The sequence below is a fragment of the Ostrinia nubilalis genome, chromosome 10 (genome assembly GCF_963855985.1).
Source record: "Ostrinia nubilalis chromosome 10, ilOstNubi1.1, whole genome shotgun sequence".
NCBI lineage: Eukaryota > Metazoa > Arthropoda > Insecta > Lepidoptera > Crambidae > Ostrinia > Ostrinia nubilalis.
The window spans coordinates 1,396,085-1,415,272 of NC_087097.1; the positions used below are offsets into that span (position 1 = coordinate 1,396,085).

Below are 19,188 nucleotides of genomic sequence, written 5' to 3' on the forward strand. Positions count from 1 at the left end.
TAGACCGTGAGACTGACCCGAGAACACCATGATGACGCTGAAAGCCAGCAGGTCCGGATACCGAGCCAGGTGCGGCGTGTCCAGTGGCATGGCGGCGTGCAGGTGCGAGGATATCGCCTTGTCCAGCTGTGACAAAGGCGAATCCAACCCAGTAGAGCACCAGTACAGCATGGGTCCTAGGCAAGCGGTCGACAGTAGACAATGAGACTGACCCGAGAACACCATGATGACGCTGAAAGCCAGCAGGTGCGGGTAGCCCGCCAGTACAGCATGCTTCCTTCCTGGGTAAGAGATGGAGAGAGTAGACCATGAGACTGACCAGAGAATACCATGATGACGCTGAAAGTGAACTGACCCGGGTAGAGAGCCAGTACAGCATACGTCCTGGACAAGAGGTCGCGAGTAGACCGTGAGACTGACCTGAGAACACCATGATGACGCTGAAAGCCAGCGGGGCCGGGTACCACGCCAGTACAGCATGGATCCTGGACAAGAGGTCGCGAGTAGACCATGATGATGAGACTGACCCGAGAACACGGTTCCTTCCTGGGCAAGAGGTGGAGAGAGTAGACCATAAGACTGACCCGAGAACACCATGATGACGCTGAAAGCCAGCAGGTCCGGATACCGAGCCAGGTGCGGCGTGTGCGACGAGATCGCGTTGTCCAGCAGTTACAAAGGCGAATCCTACCGAGTAGCGCGCCAGTACAGCACGGGTCCTGGACAAGAGGTCGCGAGTAGACCGTGAGACTGACCCGAGAACAACATGATGACGCTGAAAGCCAGCAGGTGCGGGTAGCGCGCCAGTACAGCATGATTCCTTCCTAAGCAAGAGGTGGAGAGAGTAGACCATGAGACTGACCCGAGAACACCATGATGACGCTGAAAGCCAGCGGGTCCGGGTACCGCGCAAGTACAGCATGGGTTCTGGACAAGAAGTCGCGAGTAGACCATGATGATGAGACTGACCCGAGAACACGGTTCCTTCCTGGGCAAGAGGTGGAGAGAGTAGACCATTAAACTGACCTGAGAACACCATGATGACGCTGAAAGCCAGCAGGTCTGGATACCGAGCCAGGTGCGGCGTGTCCAGTGGCATGGCGGCGTGAAGGTGCGAGGATATGGCCTTGTCCAGCAGCGAGTCTAAGTACTCGCTGAGCGCTTTCACCACTGATGCTGCACCTGGATAGAGAAAGTGAAGATTTTAAGTCCATTGCCAGAATGTAAACCTGCGAAATTACCCAAAGGATTGTGTATTTTATGTCCATCGTTAGGAAGTTCAAAATCAATTAAGCGCACTTGACATTTGGCGACACTTGATGTACGAATGTACTACTTACAGAATCAGAAGATGATTTACTAAATCCGAGGCCCGTGGCTTTGGCCCATGTTCGGTATCATAACACGTATGAATGAAAACCTACTATCGACTATCATCTTCAAATCCGTAACCCAAAAAATATAATGTGTGCATTTTACCACAGAATAATAATAAGTACTACGTACAGAAGTTTTACTTCGCGAAGGTATTTAAAAAAATGTATGCTCAATGTCATTAACAATATGGTGTAATTTAGCCTGTCTCAAGAGTCAAGCACTATTTTGTTGACAAACGTCAGTGATCGGCACTGCGCCGAAGCTATAGGGCTGACTTCGGTAAAATGATGTGACGTGAGGTGCCAAACTGCGGAAAATGGCGGAGGAAATACATGATTTAGCATGAATTATCATGAATAATATTAACTACTTATTTACCTCTCAGTGTCTTGGGGCAACTTAAAAAAGTTCATTCTGTGTTTTTATTAATATTTAGGCAGTTAAATACTGCACAGTATTTAGTACACCATTTTCTTTATTTTCTTCCATCATACACAAGAATACGCGTGCGTGAGTCAATGTTCGCTCGTATGTGAGGCCTTGTCGAATAGTATCCTGTAGGTGGGCCATCGTGCGTGTTTTGTTTTCGATGTAAACTCGCGGAGATGAACAGGCCTGATTTTACTTACTTAAATATATATTTTTAGCTTGGTCCCCTGGGGTTTGTGGCCCGTGGAATTTTGCCAACCCTGCTACCCTGTAGTTTCGCCACTGGCTATAAAGTCAGTTTTTTGCCACTCACCTATATTATATTCGAGAATGAGGTTCCATCCGATGATGAAGGCTATGAACTCGCCAACACACACGTAGCTGTAGACATAAGCGGAGCCCGCTTTGGGCACTCGTGCGCCGAACTCCGCGTAACAGAGCCCTGGAATAGTACAATAGTAGTTTGATGTATGAACACACAAATTATGGGCCTGAAATAAAACAATTTGATGGAAAACGCACAAATTATGACTGAAAATATGCATTAATGATAAAAATCTGAAAGTTACTGACGCAGATAGTGTAGTTAGTATCATAAAATGATTGTGTAATGATGATAGTTGTCAATTTCGTTTTCGAAAGTACCGACACAGAATAAGTGTACCGACAAGAAAAGAAAATGTACGAAACTTTGCGTTTTCCAAAAGCCTATTTAGGTCTTTAGTCCAGTAGAATTAGCTTTTAAATCGGAAATAATTCCTACAAAAGATTTTATTGCTTTAATGGCTTCATTGGTTGCCCATTAAGACTCTCCTAAGTTTTCGACTTCGACGGAGTTGTGCTTAAGTGGTGGGGGCCCCCGAAAGGGGCGCTTTTTCGGTTTTCCAGTTATACCGCGTAAAGGACTTACCCTATCGAAAAGTGGTCTTCCTGATGGTTGAAGGGCATTTAATTCTGCATTAAATAAGACCAAATTCATATGTTTTGAACAAACCGTTCTCGTGCAAATGTTCGGCAAAGTAGAAAATATGTGTATAATTAATGACCCTCTCCACGTCCAATGGCTCGTTACCCGCAGGCTTCCAAGTCTTGAAAAGGAGCGCCTCAACCAATGTAACCCTATCAAGGCATACGAGCTGGATTCGCCGATCCTTGTTCGTCCCAGCCGTTCCTTAACTGCGGTTGCTGCACCTCTTCCTGGCACTCACCTGAACGACTCTGTGTTACCTACTGTGGCTGCCCCTCTTCCTTGTATCCTCCTGCACGACTACGTTGCCTAGCCGTATGCCTGGTCTAAGGTTTGACGCCAAAAATCAACAACAACAAGTTCATATTAAAACGCTGAAGAGTTTTTTGATTGTTTGTTTGAACGCGCTAATCTCAAGAATTACTAGTTTGATTGAAATAATAATTTTTGTGTTGAATAGCTCATAAATTGAGGAAGGCTATAGGATATATACAATCACTCTACGACTAATAGAGCCGAAGCAGTAAAATGTTGCAAGCACGGAAAATAGTATTTAAACTATTTTCACGCGTGCGAAGTTGATTTTGTGGCGTCGAACCTTGGACCAGGCATACGGCTAGGCAACGTAGTCGTGCAGGAGGCTGCAAGGAAGAGGGACAGCCACAGTAGGTAACACAGGGTCATTCAGGAGAGTGCAAGGAAGAGGTGCACCAACCGCAGTTAAGGAACGGCTGGGACGCACAAGAATAGGCGCATCAAGCTCGTAAGCCTTGATAGGGTTACACTGGTTGAGGTGGCCCTTTTCAAGACTTGGAAGCCTGTGGGTAACAAGCCATTGGACGTGGAGAGGGTCATTAATTATACGTATATTTTCTACTTTTCCGAACTTTAGCGCGGGAACGGTTTGTCCAAAACATTTGAATTTGGTCTTATTCAATGCAGGATTAAGTGCCCTTCAACCGTCATGAAGACCACTTTTCGATAGGGTAAGTCCTTTACGCGGTATAACCGGAAAACCGAAAAAACGCCCCTTTCGGGGGCCCCCACCACTTAAGCACAACTCCGTCGAAGTCGAAAACTTAGGAGAGTCTTAATGGGCAACCAATGAAGCCATTAAAGAAAAAAATCTTTTGTAGGAATTATTTCCGATTTAATCAATTTTTGTGTTTAATTCTACTGGCCTACTTCCTTTTGTTTGATTTATTATTACGTCACAGCGAAAGTTATAAATTGCTACGAAGAAAGAACAGGTCCTTTGTGCATTTGTCTTTGTAATAAATCGTTGTTGTGTAACTAAATCGGATGATAATCTAGTCCTGTCAGTCTACTACGGTCATTGAACCACAAATAAGTATATTTTAAACTCACCAGCAAAAACACTGGCCACTGCCGCCAGCAAAAACGACAATATCACGGCCGGCCCCGCGTAGTTTTTCGCCACGTCTCCGGCCAGCACATAAACACCCACACCCAGGGTACTGCCCACCCCTAACGCGGTTAGATCCAAAGCTGAGAGTACCCGGGCTAGCCTGGCCACTCCTTCTTCGGCTGCCTTGCGCCGGGACAGCATGCGGTACGTGATCCCGGCCAGGCGGGAAGCGCCCGCCTTGATTCCACCTGCGAAGACAACGATTTACCTAGTTACACAACCAGTTACAAACTAAATAAGCCTTAGGCTCTGCCATACTGAGCTGCGGACGAATATCAAACTAGGACAATAACTCGCGGCTCCGTTTCTTTGGGCTCTGGTGAAAACCGTCGGGTTTTAGTGGGTAGGCCCCGCCTTTAGTGGGTAGGCGGGGAGAGTCCCATATAACCCACTAGCCGTCCCCATCGACCAGTGGGTACTTATGCGCAAAGCATTTCCCGAAGTAAAAATAAAATGTCTGCCATACTACCTATAATGTTTCACTACATAAAATAAATGTAAGGATTGGTTGGGACATACGTACTCGTAAATCAACATCATTTTGCCACATACAAGAACTGCAGTGCAACTTTTGGGTATGCGTTTTAAATTAATTAATTAATCGCAACTAACACCACAACCAGAAAAGAAGTTGCTACTTTTCTAAAAATAAACAAATGAGAATCGAAAAGAATAAAAATATTTTAGTTTGCGGTGAGTCGCGACTTTCACCAGCCAGTACGATATTATTTTTTAATATTTTTCTTTTTTATTACTCGAACTGAAAATTGCTTTCAAACTTTTTACAAGTACCAACTTATAAAGAAGTGAATACATGAATGAAGCGTAACGAAATCCGAGAAGGTGCATTAGGGTAGGTATTTTTCTGTTTAAGCTAGCTTCCAAATAAACCATTTATTTATGTCTTGATATTAAAATGTTACTTGATATTAAAATGTTATAGAAGATTGTCAATCGAAATATTTATTCATATCTATTCTTTGATAGTAAAGCAGTGAGCAGACAGACATTCTATCTGTATTATGGCAAAACTTATGTAACAGGCAACAGCGAATCACTCGTTCAACTGGAACGAATCAATAACTTTTTATTCACTTGAATGTGCTTCTGTAGTCAAGCGCCAGTTAAATGAATGCACTTGATATAAAAACTTTTTGTTTGAACTGAGCGCCTGCCTAATAATTCTGTGGAAAGTGAGATTTTTTTACTGCGATCATAAATTCACTGAAGAGGGTAGACAGACAACAAAAAGGCGGACGCGCTTTGAATGACAATAAGACTGAAAATAACTGGATTGACTACTTCTCTTTTAGTAAACAGTAGGTATTCTAATTACAATTCGGTTTGGGTCTCGGTAGACTCAAAATCACGTTCATATGACATTTTTAACATTAAAATTAAAACAATCTTCGCTATTGACCTTTCGAAAATCCAGTTTCAATTCAAAACTGCGTCATCACTACGTTAAACACAATAGCTCAAAATATTAACATGGTACTTACAAATTAGCCCCATTTTAGATATCAACGGACCACAGACTAGCTTGGTATACCTCGCGCAACTGGTAGATGTGACCGATCAATAAATGGCTGTTGTAAATCAATACATACGCTGATTGGTTCGACATTATGAATAGTCGCATTTGACTCCGAATTTAAAACGATGTGTAATTGATTGTGAGTACAAACCAATGAATGCCAGCTTTGAGCAGTCAGAGGCATTGAACTGGATGATATATGTAGTAAGATACGCGATTCTAGCTTTGCTGAGGTTTATGCCACACCGGCCAGACTACGATGCGCGCCGTGATAAACTCTTATCGATGGTTTTGGACGTAAGTGTATGGGCTTATCTCGTAAAATCGATATAATGACGCGAGAAACGCTTTTCGCGGCGCGCATCTTAAGCCTACTGGTGCTGAGAGAAAAGTCTATAGTACGTTATTTAATAGGGCTTTTATAACGCGTACCTACAACTACAGTGAGTCTCTTCCTTAAAATATGTTTAATAATCCTTTGTAATCAGCCATCCTCTTTGTTGCACAATAAGGAAGTTGTTCATAAATTTTGAATTTGTATTTTCCTACGATTAATTTCAATTGAATATTGTTAATGAGTAACTCTTATCAACACTTGCAATAGCATTGGCACAAATTTCGGATCTGTGTGGTGGGAATTTGTTCTATTTCCAGGTAGAAAGCCCGGCGCGCCTATCCTACTATTATTATAAATGTGAATGTATGTCACTCTTTCACACAAAAACTTCGAATTGATTTTGATAAAAGTTTACAGTATCTATAATTTCATTGTTTATGCATATACATTTATAATAACTTTAATCGACAATCGAAAAATAAATTATAATAATAATTTATAGTAGGGAAATAAATAAATGGGTCACTACAGTGTTTATTTGCTTTTAAAACTAAAACCAGAAGTTGGCATATATTAATGGTATTCTACTCCTGAATTAATGTTAAAAGCATTTTTAAGTGATATTAGCCAGTAAGGATGATCACCAGAAGTATATACCATTTATTTTTACTCACACTGTTTTTTTAAATAGATATTTTTGCAGTAGGAAGTTGGGGCAAGTTGTTTTATTTGCAGTTAAATTACTCACATAAATGAAAAGGAACTTTAATGGTTCTATGATTAATTGTTTTTTTATCACAAACTACCTTGTTGTATTAATATCACCTTGTGATAAAAAACTGATAAGACTTGCAATAGTTTGAAGCCAGTTGGATTGTAAATATTGTAATGTAATTTTAAAAAGTTTACTATTTATCCTTTTATTCTAATATACATTTTCTTTTAATATTATTTAGTTAATGATTTCTGTAATTTCATAATATTTGTACAGTACATATTTAAATGTTAGCTTAAAAGATTCATCTCCTTTTCTTTCGAAGTCAGTTTATAAGGTATTTGGGGAATCAAATGACATTAATTTTTAGATGACACATCTCAGTTGTTTAATTTTGTAAGAGGAGCAGCATGAATTTGCTTGGTTGAAACATTTTACCGAGAAATGCATGACAAAGGATAATCAAACGCCTAGATAAATAAGCTTACTATGAATATTTTTCTATATGTTGATAGTAACAAATTCTATTTATTCTTGCAATAGTTTGTTGCTTTGTAGGCGTGCAATTGTTTTACTTCATTATCATCATCATCACACCAGCCACAGGACGTCCACTGCTGAACATAGGCCTCCCCCAATCACTTCCACATCACACGGTTGGCAGTGGCCTGCATCCAGCGCCTTCCTGCTATCTTTATCAGATCGTCGGTCCACCTTGTGACTGGACGTAACTCGCTGCATTTTCCAGTATGAATTATACCAGTATGACGATGATGATGAAATAAATATTATTTAAAATAAAAATAAACAGAAACATTTTAAGTCTATTTCATAGTGTGCATGCAATTTGAATAGTGAACACTTTAATGAAATTAGTGTTTAAAAACTTAAACTTGTCCAAAATAGTGAATTAGAAAAGAATCAAAAGGCATTTTAGAATATGAATAGTAAGCACATATTTTACCCGGTTTGAAATACAACATTACACGTGGACAAATAATTTTATTTAAAAAATACAAGATTCATATCTCACTGTTGAAACTATGATCATAAAAAAAATTATGGACTAAGTAACTTCTTCTTCTTCTTCTTCTTTTCAGCCAAATGACGTCCACTGCTGGACAAAGGCCTCCCCCAAGGTTTTCCACAATGAATGAAGTAACTTACCATCTTCGTAAGCTTGTTTCACGGTACACCTATTGTGATCAATTCCCCGTGAACCCTCGTAATTTGCAGACCCGTTCCCATCAGGAAAAGTCATTTTGAAATCGACACTTGCGGCCTATAACCTAATAAGGTTCCCTCTTTACCGCACAAATACTATGAACCTGACGAAGTTTAAATACGGCGGGTAATGTGGAAAAGTAAATTAGAATAACTGATTAGAATTTATCTCGTAAATACTGATAAAAAACAGTATTTGCCAACTCGGTTTCGCACATTGCAGTCGCTGGTTGCACAAGTTTTTGACAGTGACAGTTTGTGTCACCTGGTTTTGACAGCTAGCACATGGGTGCTAGTGATGTAATGGGTGTCTTTTTGTCGATATCGATAAATTCATTTATAACTGAAACATCTAAACGTACTGTTTACCGTATGAACGTTGAATTGTTGTATTGGATTGGAATTTCTTTGATATTGGTGACGTTGAAAAAGTCGCCTATATTGCACATAATAACAAAACAAAGTTGTGACAGTTGATGACATTAGATTTTTGCCTCACTTAACACAAAGCGCTTGTATGAAGACTATGTTATACGTAATTAAGTAAATTAAGTTCTAGGAGATTGTAGTAATAAAAAGGAAAACGTATTTATTTCCAAAAGATGTCACATGTACAATTTTATTCTGGCAGTCTCTGCACTAAGAAAGAAAGCAGCGGCCAATTCAAACAATCACCTTGTATATTGATATCGGTCTGATAGGAACATATTATTAGGACGGACGTGTTAAAAGTTAAAACTAGTTAGGTTGTATTTTTTTTATTATCATAGAACAAAAATACCATTTCTTAAACTGATCGTAACACTTGCATAGCACTTAAATCTTTTAAAAACTGGTTTTCCTGCTTTCATTCAAAATCAAAAAATCAAAGTCAAAAATATTCAGTCTAGACCACAAGTGGCACTTATGAACTCAAAATATAGTAATTAATAAAAAAAAGAAAAGGTAGCCCTTATTCACGTGTAACATTATTATCAGAGTAAATACAAATGAGTAGGTCATCTTCATAGAAACGCACCGAGCGCGGTTCGGTTTGTATGTGAGCGCGCCAATATGTATGCGGCGCGCACACACTGACAAAATTTAGCGTGGATTAGCGGGGAATTGTTTCTATGAAGATGACCTACTCATTTGTATTTTACTCTGTTATTATTTTACACACCACATTTTAATCTATCGATATCGATATTCGACAAATTAAGGACCTACAAAATATCCTTTGGAAGGAGTTGACGTAAGCGCATAGAACTCTTGCATCAATAGGGTGCGTTCCATAAATATGAATTTGATTTATTCCTCGCTCTTCTGAGACTAGATTTTACGATCGTAGACGTAGGCTAGATTAGATCATTTTAGGCCGTCTCAAAGAACTTCGGACATTGTTAGTGCAGTTTGTCGGACTGACTGTACCACGGACGAAAATCAAAATATTGCGCAAATGCGGGTGGGTGAAGAAAATTCATTGCGCCCGGACAGACGAGCTGACGACGCGGACGCCGCCGCATCTCTTTCTTAAGGTAGCATTCGGATCAAGACGACCGCGACGCGAGACCGCGACTCGAGACCGCGACCGGCGACCGCGACCCACTGCTTTAAGGTAGCATTCGGATCAAGACGACCGCGACGCGAGACCGCGACTCGAGACCGCGACCGGCGACCGCGACCCACTGCTTTATATGAATTAATAGGAAGTGCTGACGGATGCAAGCGACCAAGTCGCGCGACGTGTGGGCGTGGCCTGCCGGCTACTTGCGTCGCGCGACTCGGTCGCTCACAAGGCAGTGCCGTGGCGCGACAGATGCAAAATGGCTGTGTTTTCTTCGCACGAAGACGAAATTTTAATAGAATTAGTAAGTAAAAACGCACCTGTATTCGATACGAGACTTCAAGCTTATAAAGATAATACTGTGAGAGACAATATTTAGGAAAAAATTGGAAAAGCATTAAATAAAACAAGTAAGTTCAAATGATACATATTTTTATTAGAAAAGGTACTTATTTTTATTGTTTACAGATGGATGGAATACAACCGTTTAGTTAAGTAACTGCAAACAAATTGAGTTTCGTATGGGTCGCACGATTCGTGTCGCGAAGATTCGTAAGTAGCTGTCGCCCTGCGACCTGCGACCGGTCGCCGGTCGCGGTCTCGAGTCGCGGTCTCGCGTCGCGGTCGTCTTGATCCGAATGCTACCTTTATATGAATTAATAGGAAGTGCTGACGGATGCAAGCGACCGAGTCGCGCGACGTGTGGGCGTGGCCTTCCGGCTACTTGCGTCGCGCGACTCGGTCGCTCACAAGGCAGTGCCGTGGCGCGACAGATGCAAAATGGCCGTGTTTTCTTCGCACGAAGACGAAATATTAATAGAATTAGTAAGTAAAAACGCACCTGTATTCGATACGAGACTTCAAGCTTATAAAGATAATACTGTGAGAGACAATATTTGGGAAAAAATTGGAAAAGCATTAGGTTCAAATGATACATATTTTTATTAGAAAAGGTACTTATTTTTATTGTTTACAGATAGGTACTATTTTACTTTAACTGCAAACATACTGAGTTTCGTATGGGTCGCACGACTCGTGTCGCGAAGATTCGTAAGTAGCTGTCGCCCTGCGACCTGCGACCGGTCGCCGGTCGCGGTCTCGAGTCGCGGTCTCGCGTCGCGGTCGTCTTGATCCGAATGCTATCTTTAGTCTGCCCGCGACTGCCCGCGACCATGACTCGTGCGTGCAACCATCCAACGTCGGAAGGATAAAATATCTGTTTACCTTTAAAAAAGTTTGTTGCAAAATCCCGTAGCGTACCAGCACGGTAATAATATAGATTTTTGTGTAGGTAGACTTTTTTAAATTTTACTTATATTTTTGTTTTTTTCTAGAACCATACATTGAGATGTTCTACTTCTACAATTTTAGATTGTGGCTTCTTGACATTGTTAAAACATATTAATAATTATTTTAGCGTTAAGTCCATAACAGTACCTATGGGGTCATTCATTTATTTATACTATTTTCGCTAGTTTTTAATCTCAAAAACTGTCTGCTGGGCAACTTTATGGCTGGGCAAACTGGGCATCAGAGCGTGTGTTATCAAGATAAGTACTAGGCCTACATACAGGGTGACTTTTGTATCAGTATCCAAATTTTAATATAATAATCTATGAAGCGAAAGACAAAACACGTATTTTTTATTTTTGTATCGTCCAGTACAAAAATTTCAAAATAAAGCACCCAGAAACAGTCTGAAAAAACACTTACACCATGGTCACGGCTCACTCGCTTACGCACGCACACACGTACGCGCCTGCCCGCGCCGCATTTCATTCATTGCGATACGATTCATACTTTCACGGGATTAGGAGACCGTCAAAATGCAAAAGATTTCAAAGTGGTAATTAGTTTTAATTAAACAGACTTACTAATTTATGGTAGAAAAATTAAATACCTACGACAATAATTACGCTATCAAAAACAAAATAAAATCACCGAGAGTATCGGTAACACTACTTTTCTTGTGTACCTATTCGGGGGTATTTAAAAAGTTCATCATTATTTTCATGTGCAATAATTGAGATTGCTTACCAAACCTACCTAACCTAACTACAAACTAACAAATTATGAGAAGGTATTTTAATAATTGCCCAAAGTGCATACCATTTTTCTCCAGACAGACTTGCACGCTTTTGTACATTGTCTTTGAGTTTATTTAAAACTACAGTGTTATTTCGCACTTCGCGTCTCGTGTAGGTACTTACCTACTTGCTCGCGGATCTCGCTTCAGTTTGCCGCTAAAATCGTTCACCGGTTTGGCACTGTTGGGTTTAGTCCTTGGTTACGAAGTTGAGATATTCCTCTGGGCCCGGTTCAAACTCTCTCCACTTAAAACGTAGCACCGAATCATTTCATAACACTCGCGATGCGAATACATCGTTACGTTGACGGCGCGACGGAACGATCGGCGCGCGCAGCGATACGCGCGTCTCGTAATGCCGCGCGGCCAGGCCGGCCGTTTGAGCGTTGCCACACGTTGCCAGCTCTCCGCTCGACCCGCTCTCCCGCAAAATGTTTACGCGCTAAGCGCGGTAACCACACTACGTTATTAATTGGTTAGGAAAAAAATAGTTGATGTTAAAATTTGACCTACCTATTTTTTATTAAAAATGTCATCTATAAACGATACCTAATGTCAGGAAAAAATTTGGATACTGATACAAAAGTCACCCTGTATAGCCAGATAAATACTATAAACAATAATTAAGTAGGTACGTGTTAAAACTTGTTACTAGTTAAAGCAAACAATTTATTTAAACTTGTTAGGTAAGTTGTAAGAAGAAGAAATTAATATGTATGAAAAACTTATTATCACCTTAATTTCTTTGGTGCTATTTTAATTTAACTATCTAGGTAAGTTTAAACCAATAATAAATAATCGTATTTAAAATAGTGTGAGTACCTTTTTAAAATGTGCATAGGTAGGACCTACTTAATTTTCGTACATAAACTTTACGAAGTAATAGTGATAATGACAGTCCATAATAAAGTATCTCAATTGACCGGTAGTGACCTTTATTGGCCGATATTGATGGCCAATCCGTTCACTCAATCATCATTTCATACGGTTACAAAACAAAACAAAATCACATTGTGCGTGTGTGTAATGTCGTGGACTCGTGGTGATGCATGACAATAATTTCTATATAAAACTATCCCTTAAAAACTAGACAGACTCTCTGATCTGTGTTAAAAACGTTGCTGTGAGTATACATTAAATGCCGTGCAGTGCAATCTTGGACTAAACGTTCGACGAAGAAAACGGAGTGCCTCTGTCGGAAGCTGAAAACATCCTGCTTTGCTGTTGTTCGCTGTCACCTGCTGCTGAAAAACAATGCTGACTCCTGAATGATTGCAGGTTAGTGTAATTTGTTTGTTGTCTGACCTAACTCCATCTACCCACTCACTTTTTACCCGAGCTCGACTGCGCCAGAAAGGTGAAATGAAGTAGGGTCAGAGGCAGGGTCGAATTTAGGGGAGGGCAACCGGGGTTATAGCCCAAACCTGTTTTTTTATACAACTGAAATTACAACAGACTACTTAATAATATTTCGCGGATAAAAAAGTTTGCATAGTGTCAGGTAAATGGTAGGTAGGTTTAAACCGACACTTATATGCATAGGTAGGTATAGAGTCGCCTAGCTTTAGCAACCGGAGAAGGCAGTGCAGGTCACGTTTTGTAACCTGGGTTCATGGCCAACACATGACTTCGAATTTTATTTTACGCATGAATGAAAATCGATCGAAACAGAGTCGCATAGGTAAATAGGGTTCCGTATGTGCTTCGTACAAAATCACTCTACTTACCTATTGAATCCACCTTCTATACGTACTTAAGGCTGATTTACACGTATTAAGCTGTTAAGTAGATAACTAAATTTTAACTTAGTAGGTATACTTTTATTTATGTGATTACCTAATTGCACGTAGGTAATCACAGAAATTAGTAGCAAGTTGCAAGTTAAAATTTAGTTAACAGCTAAATTTTAAGTTGCAAATCGTGTTTACATGCAACTTGCTTGATCACTTAAAATTAAGTAAATATTTAGTTACCTCTTCTTAACTATACCTACTTAATACGTGTAAATCAGCCTTAATACTTAGTATTAGCTGGAGTAAAAATTGCATCTTTGTTGCAGTTGCAATGGTAACTTTCATGCAAATTAATTCTGTTACTTATCTTTTTTTTCGTACTTACCTACATGAGCTACCTATATGCATAATTATTTCACTGCTAATTTAGAATTGAAAAAACAGATTAATACAATACTTACAGCTATCTAAACATTTAAATTTTCTGTAAGTATAAAAGAGGCAAGATAAACTTGTAATTAGTTAATTCACCAGTGACGATGAGACTACATAAGTACGTGGTACCAACGCTGTTAGTAACCGTGAGTTTGGCCCAGTGTGTCTACAGTAGAGTAAACTACTCTTTAATTGAAGCGAATATTCCGGAAGATGGAAGGCTGAATTTCACACAACTAGCCTTAAAGTACGGCCAGAAGTGCGAGGAGCATGACGTGGTCACCGAGGACGGCTATATTCTGACGATTTTCAATATTCCCGGCAACAAATCTCGACCGATCCTCCTGATGCATGGACTCCTCGACTCTGCGGATACATTTATAATACGAGGCAAGAGTTCTCTAGCTATCGCTTTGGCTGCCGACGGATACGACGTTTGGTTCGGGAATTGCCGCGGAAACAAATACGGCAGGCGACACACTTCTTTGGACCCAGATAAGGATAAAAAAAAGTTTTGGGATTTCAGTTTCCACGAGTTTGGTGTATACGACGCACCTGCCATGATCGACTACGTTCTTAATTTGACGAATCTGACCAAGTTACCGGTCATCGGGCATTCCCAAGGCAACTTAATGTTCTACGTGTTAGGATCAGACAGACCAGAATATAACGATAAAATTGAAATAATGATTGCACTGGCTCCCATTTGTCATCTGAATCATGTGAAAGGGTTATCCGCTGTGATTGCGGCAGTGTGGCCAACGATCAGCGATTTCTTGGCATTGCTCGGCATCGAAGAAATATTTCGCTCTGATTCCATCATTCCGAACGGGGTGACCAAAGTGATATGTACTCAAAGTCTTGGCTACGACTTATGTGCGAAAGGTGGTGTGTTCCCGGTGACGGGTAACGATCCAGACGAGCTGGAGCCGGAGTTCTTCCCCGTGGTCATCGGGCACTTCCCGGCGGGCACGTCGCGCAAGGATGCGGACCACCAGTCTCAGCTCGCATCCAAGAAGAACTTTGCACATTTTGATTACGGTGTAGTCAAGAATGTCATCAAGTATCGTTCCCCGCTTCCCCCCGTCTATGACTTAAATAAAGTATCTATGCCCATAGGGTCATTCCATGACAAATGTTACCGAGGGTGAAAAACTAAATATGTTCTTTTCGCATTAAATCTGACGAATTTTGAAAGTATACATTCCAAATTATAATGTGCAACAAAAAAATCTGAAAGAAACAAGTAATTTTTAAGTTATTAGTCTTCAAAGTCTATACTTAAGTCAACTGTCTGAATGATCATTTTCTCTCTAATTATTAGTAATACGATTTAAAAAAAACTATCAATCTGTGAAACGTTTTGCCACTATATAATTCGAGGGTATTTATCATAGTATTGGTAGATAGCGTCATAGTCCCAAAAAAATTGATAATCATCAAGTTTTAAGTGTGTTTTCTTGTTACTTCGGCGATGTAACACCCGAAACAGAAAAACAGGTATTTGTTTTATTATTGTACCTTACACATGGATTAGGGTAACAATATTTGGTAAAAGTAAGGTCATGGTAGTAATGATTTCAAATACTAACTAATATCTGAGCATGATACTAATTTAGTATGTTTCTTTCTTGATTAAAAACTGTAACACCCGAAACGATTCGGGTATTACATTTTTATTTATATGTCGATATTGTGTGTATATTGCTTGGAGAAGTGAAAAAGTATTACTGTGAGGGTCCTTTGACCTCCCACTAGCGCTGGCATCGGAAAAGGAGTCATATTTCTCAATTTAAGCCTTTTTTGAAATGTGGACTTAACACTAAAATTAAGGTATTGCTAAAAAGTGTCGATGTTTGACATTTCCAATAAATATCGTAATTAGAAATTAAAGTAATGCTATTTCAAGCCAAAAACAATAGAAAAAGCTATATTCTGAGGAAAAATTTAACTTGAACTTTGTATATTTTTTAAAAAAAGCTGCTTCGTAATTTCAAACCAGAATTCGCTCTATTTGTGTTTATTTGTTGTACTCCTTATTTTGTAGTACCTAGAGACTAATAAAACACCGATTTTATCGATAAAACGCGTTGCATTTTCGTACTCGTAACACCCGAAACAGAACCATTGTAACACCCGAAACAAAGAAAAAAATTATAAAAAAATAGTAAAACGTTTTATTTAACAGTGATTGTATGTTACATGGTTTGTAAATTTCATACTTTAGAAGTCCTGTAAGTTTTAGGTATGATTCCTTAATAAAATTCGCTAAATTTCGAGTAAATGCAGCAACAGTCAGAACATAGAGGCATAATCTCGTAACGCCCGAAACGCACACTTTTCGACTTATATTTTCGTTATCCTACATTCTACGCTGTACAAACTTTATTATTTAAATAAAACAACTAAAAACGGACAGATTAAGGCACTAACATTATTAAAATACTATTTCAAAATACATGAAATTGTTGAATATGTGTGTACGAACGTAACACCCGAAACGATGGAATGACCCCATAGCAATATTTGCAGGCAAAAACGATTATATTTCCGATTTGGAGGACGTTGAGCGCCTGCGGAGTCAGTTGCCCAACGTCGTATACTACCATGTCATGGAGCGCGACCTCATGAATCACATAGATTTCGTATGGGGTAAAAATATGGGTCAATATTTATTCCCTCTTATATTCGACGTGCTTAAAGAATATAGAAAATAATAAATTAGTTTTGTTTGTAATCCCTCTGCGTCTCAGAAATTAGATTCAAGTAAAAAGAACACACCCAGATAGTTCAATACTTACCTACCTAACTACGCGTACGTTGTAATTATTCATTTAATAATAACGTACCAACACATGCGTACACAATACTTTTTAAGAAGGTCAAAGACATGCAGATAAAATATAGTTACTAAGTAGGTACATGAAATACCTATCTACATATTTTATTCACCCAGGTTGAGTGAACCAAGAATGCCACGTACTTAGTTGTTTTCATCCCAAATAAGTCCTAAGTAAATAGTTTTAAATTAAATATTTTATAATGAAGCATTCACTAAGACTATTCCAGGTCCATGAGCACTAATTTACAGAAAACTTGTCCTAAAAATACACACCCTAATGCCATAAAATATGTGGCATTATTACCCAGTTAAAAATATTGGATAATTTTATTTTGCATCATTTGAATTTGTTAATTCCTTAAAATATCACTTAAGCCGCTGTTAAAATGAGCATTTTGATGTGATTATGATAAGAATTCAACCTTGATTATTTTAAATACCTACAAGAATTAAAAAGTTATGGTTTTTTTTCCATAATCCTGCTAATGTTAAAATGCGAAAATTTGGATGTCTGGATGTTTGTAACTCTTTCACAGATTTTTGATTAAAACACCTGTTATCGTATAGTCTAATTTTTTAGAAATCAGCAGATAATTGTCATCAAAAATGGCCAACTGACATAAAAATATTATTAGTCTGTGAACTAGTGATGCGACAAAACCTCTCGTTAATCGCGAAGTGAAATTATTGTAGTACTTGCGTATCATCGCCGGGTGATCGTCAAAATACTAAAAATATGCAACAAAGTCGCAACATTGAATGTGAACTTTTGTGAACTGATTATGAAATTTTCGAGAACAGGAAACAAACTGTATGCACAGATGTAATCAAAAAACACACTGGACAGTAAAACAATCAATGATATCCGTAAAGTTATTAAACTTCAAATAGTTGCAAAAAGTTCTGTTTGACAGTGTTGCTACTAGTGACATCTCGCTCGCTCAGTTCTTGGTTGCTCTATTTCGCTAGGGAGGTAATTTAAGATGCTATCAATTGAAAGAAGATTTTTATTTTATTTACTTATATAGGAAAATAAGCAATGGAACAATACGTAAGCATAATTGCATAAAAAAGTAAAATAATTTCGTTTAAATAAAACCGACTAAAAATTAAATTGACTCCGAAAAAGCATACACTAAAAGTAGAAAAATAATTTTACGTTATCTCCAATATTGTCGAAGTTATCGCTGAAAAACTACACAAATTTAACATTAATCAGTAATCGGAATAAGGGAATACTTAAAATAATATCGATTAAATTTACAGATTATTGTCTATGACTCACAGGTTACAGCACTGATGTGTCAGAGACAAGTCATAGACAATATGGAGATAACACATGATTTTAAACGTCAAGTCAATTTGACAAGTCTCACAAATTTTCATCGTCCACGTATTTTGCTAAAATAATTTGTTTCAAAGATTGATTTCAAACTTGTTTATACGTGAAAATAAAGTTGGTTTCATGGACTTGTTAAATAATGTGTATGATATTATGAACACGTAATAGTCCAATCAACGAGGAGATTCGTTGTATGGAGACATCCGAATAATTCGTCCGTCAATGAAACTTGGCACATGGTGAAAGTAGGTAATATAGATCAGAGATATGCAAAAATCCAACAAAATTTTTTTTGGGAAGTTATGTTTTTTGACCTAAACATGAAAATCGTTAATAACTCTCTGTGTAAAAATTCTCAGCCTGAAATTCTTTCTGTATACGTACCTATGTACTACTTAGAATATGTATGTAAAAGAATCCAACACTTTTTCGATTTCAGAGATACCTGAAATTTAACTTTTAACATTTTGCACTATAACTTCTACTGAAAAATTGCTCTGCTGATTTTTATTTTTTAATACGCTTCTATATGTTCAAATACATAGCTTTTCACAGTAATCCAATAGATTTTCCTTTACTATGTTATAGTTCTTATTTTTACGTAATTACGTCGTGTGAATAATTGCTCCGTCCATTTTTATACATCTATTGGCCATTTGATAATATATTAAAACAGATTTATCAATAATCCAACAAATTATCGAACGTTAACTATACTTTTAATGATATAATGCACGCGGGCAATGTAGTTCGCGGACTAAAGTCAGCGATACACTCTTATTACTACTCCCGTAAGGTTGACATTTCAAGTAACAAACCCATCCTTATCACTCGCGCGTAATTGTATTGCTGTCGCACTCGCACACTCACTGCGGCCGCATGCTGCACAGTTGCTAAAGATGGGTCATTGGACGAAATTCTACGTACTCGGCGACCGGGCTTTAGTTGTTTGTAGTAGCACAGAATAATAATAAGTACTACGTACAGAAGTTTTACTTCGCGAAGGTATTTAAAAAAATGTATGCTCAATGTCATTAACAATATGGTGTAATTTAGCTTGTTTCAAGAGTCAAGCAAGTTTGTCAAAAGTTTTGTTGACAAACGTCAGTGATCGGTACTGCGCCGAAGCTATAGGGCTGACTTCGGTAAAATGATGTGACGTGAGGTGCCAAACTGCAGAAAATGGCGG

The 19,188-nt window shown here is 38.7% G+C and overlaps 2 protein-coding genes across 2 annotated transcripts in view; one reads left to right on the forward strand and one right to left on the reverse strand.

The window, feature by feature from the left end:
* Window positions 1-8,252, reverse strand: part of LOC135075662 (cationic amino acid transporter 2) — a 38,387-nt gene extending 30,135 nt beyond the window's left edge. The window contains exons 1-4 of the mRNA XM_063970079.1: window positions 7,959-8,252; window positions 4,142-4,390; window positions 2,120-2,248; window positions 1,027-1,182 (exon numbers count right to left, since the gene is read on the reverse strand). Of these exons, the coding sequence (XP_063826149.1) occupies window positions 1,027-1,182; window positions 2,120-2,248; window positions 4,142-4,390; window positions 7,959-8,052 (628 nt within the window). The 5' untranslated portion in view covers window positions 8,053-8,252. The remainder of the gene's footprint in view (window positions 1-1,026; window positions 1,183-2,119; window positions 2,249-4,141; window positions 4,391-7,958) is intronic.
* Window positions 8,253-13,912: 5,660 nt separating this feature from the next.
* LOC135075491 (lipase 1-like) lies at window positions 13,913-17,828 on the forward strand. The gene has a single exon (XM_063969930.1). The coding sequence runs from the start codon at window positions 13,920-13,922 to the stop codon at window positions 14,964-14,966; it is 1,047 nt and encodes a 348-aa protein (XP_063826000.1). The 5' UTR covers window positions 13,913-13,919; the 3' UTR covers window positions 14,967-17,828.
* Window positions 17,829-19,188: the final 1,360 nt, after the last annotated feature.

Coding starts and splice junctions, on each gene's coding strand:
- LOC135075491 (XM_063969930.1), top strand. CDS start 13,920: ATGAGACTACATAAGTACGTGGTACCAACGCTGTTAGTAACCGTGAGT.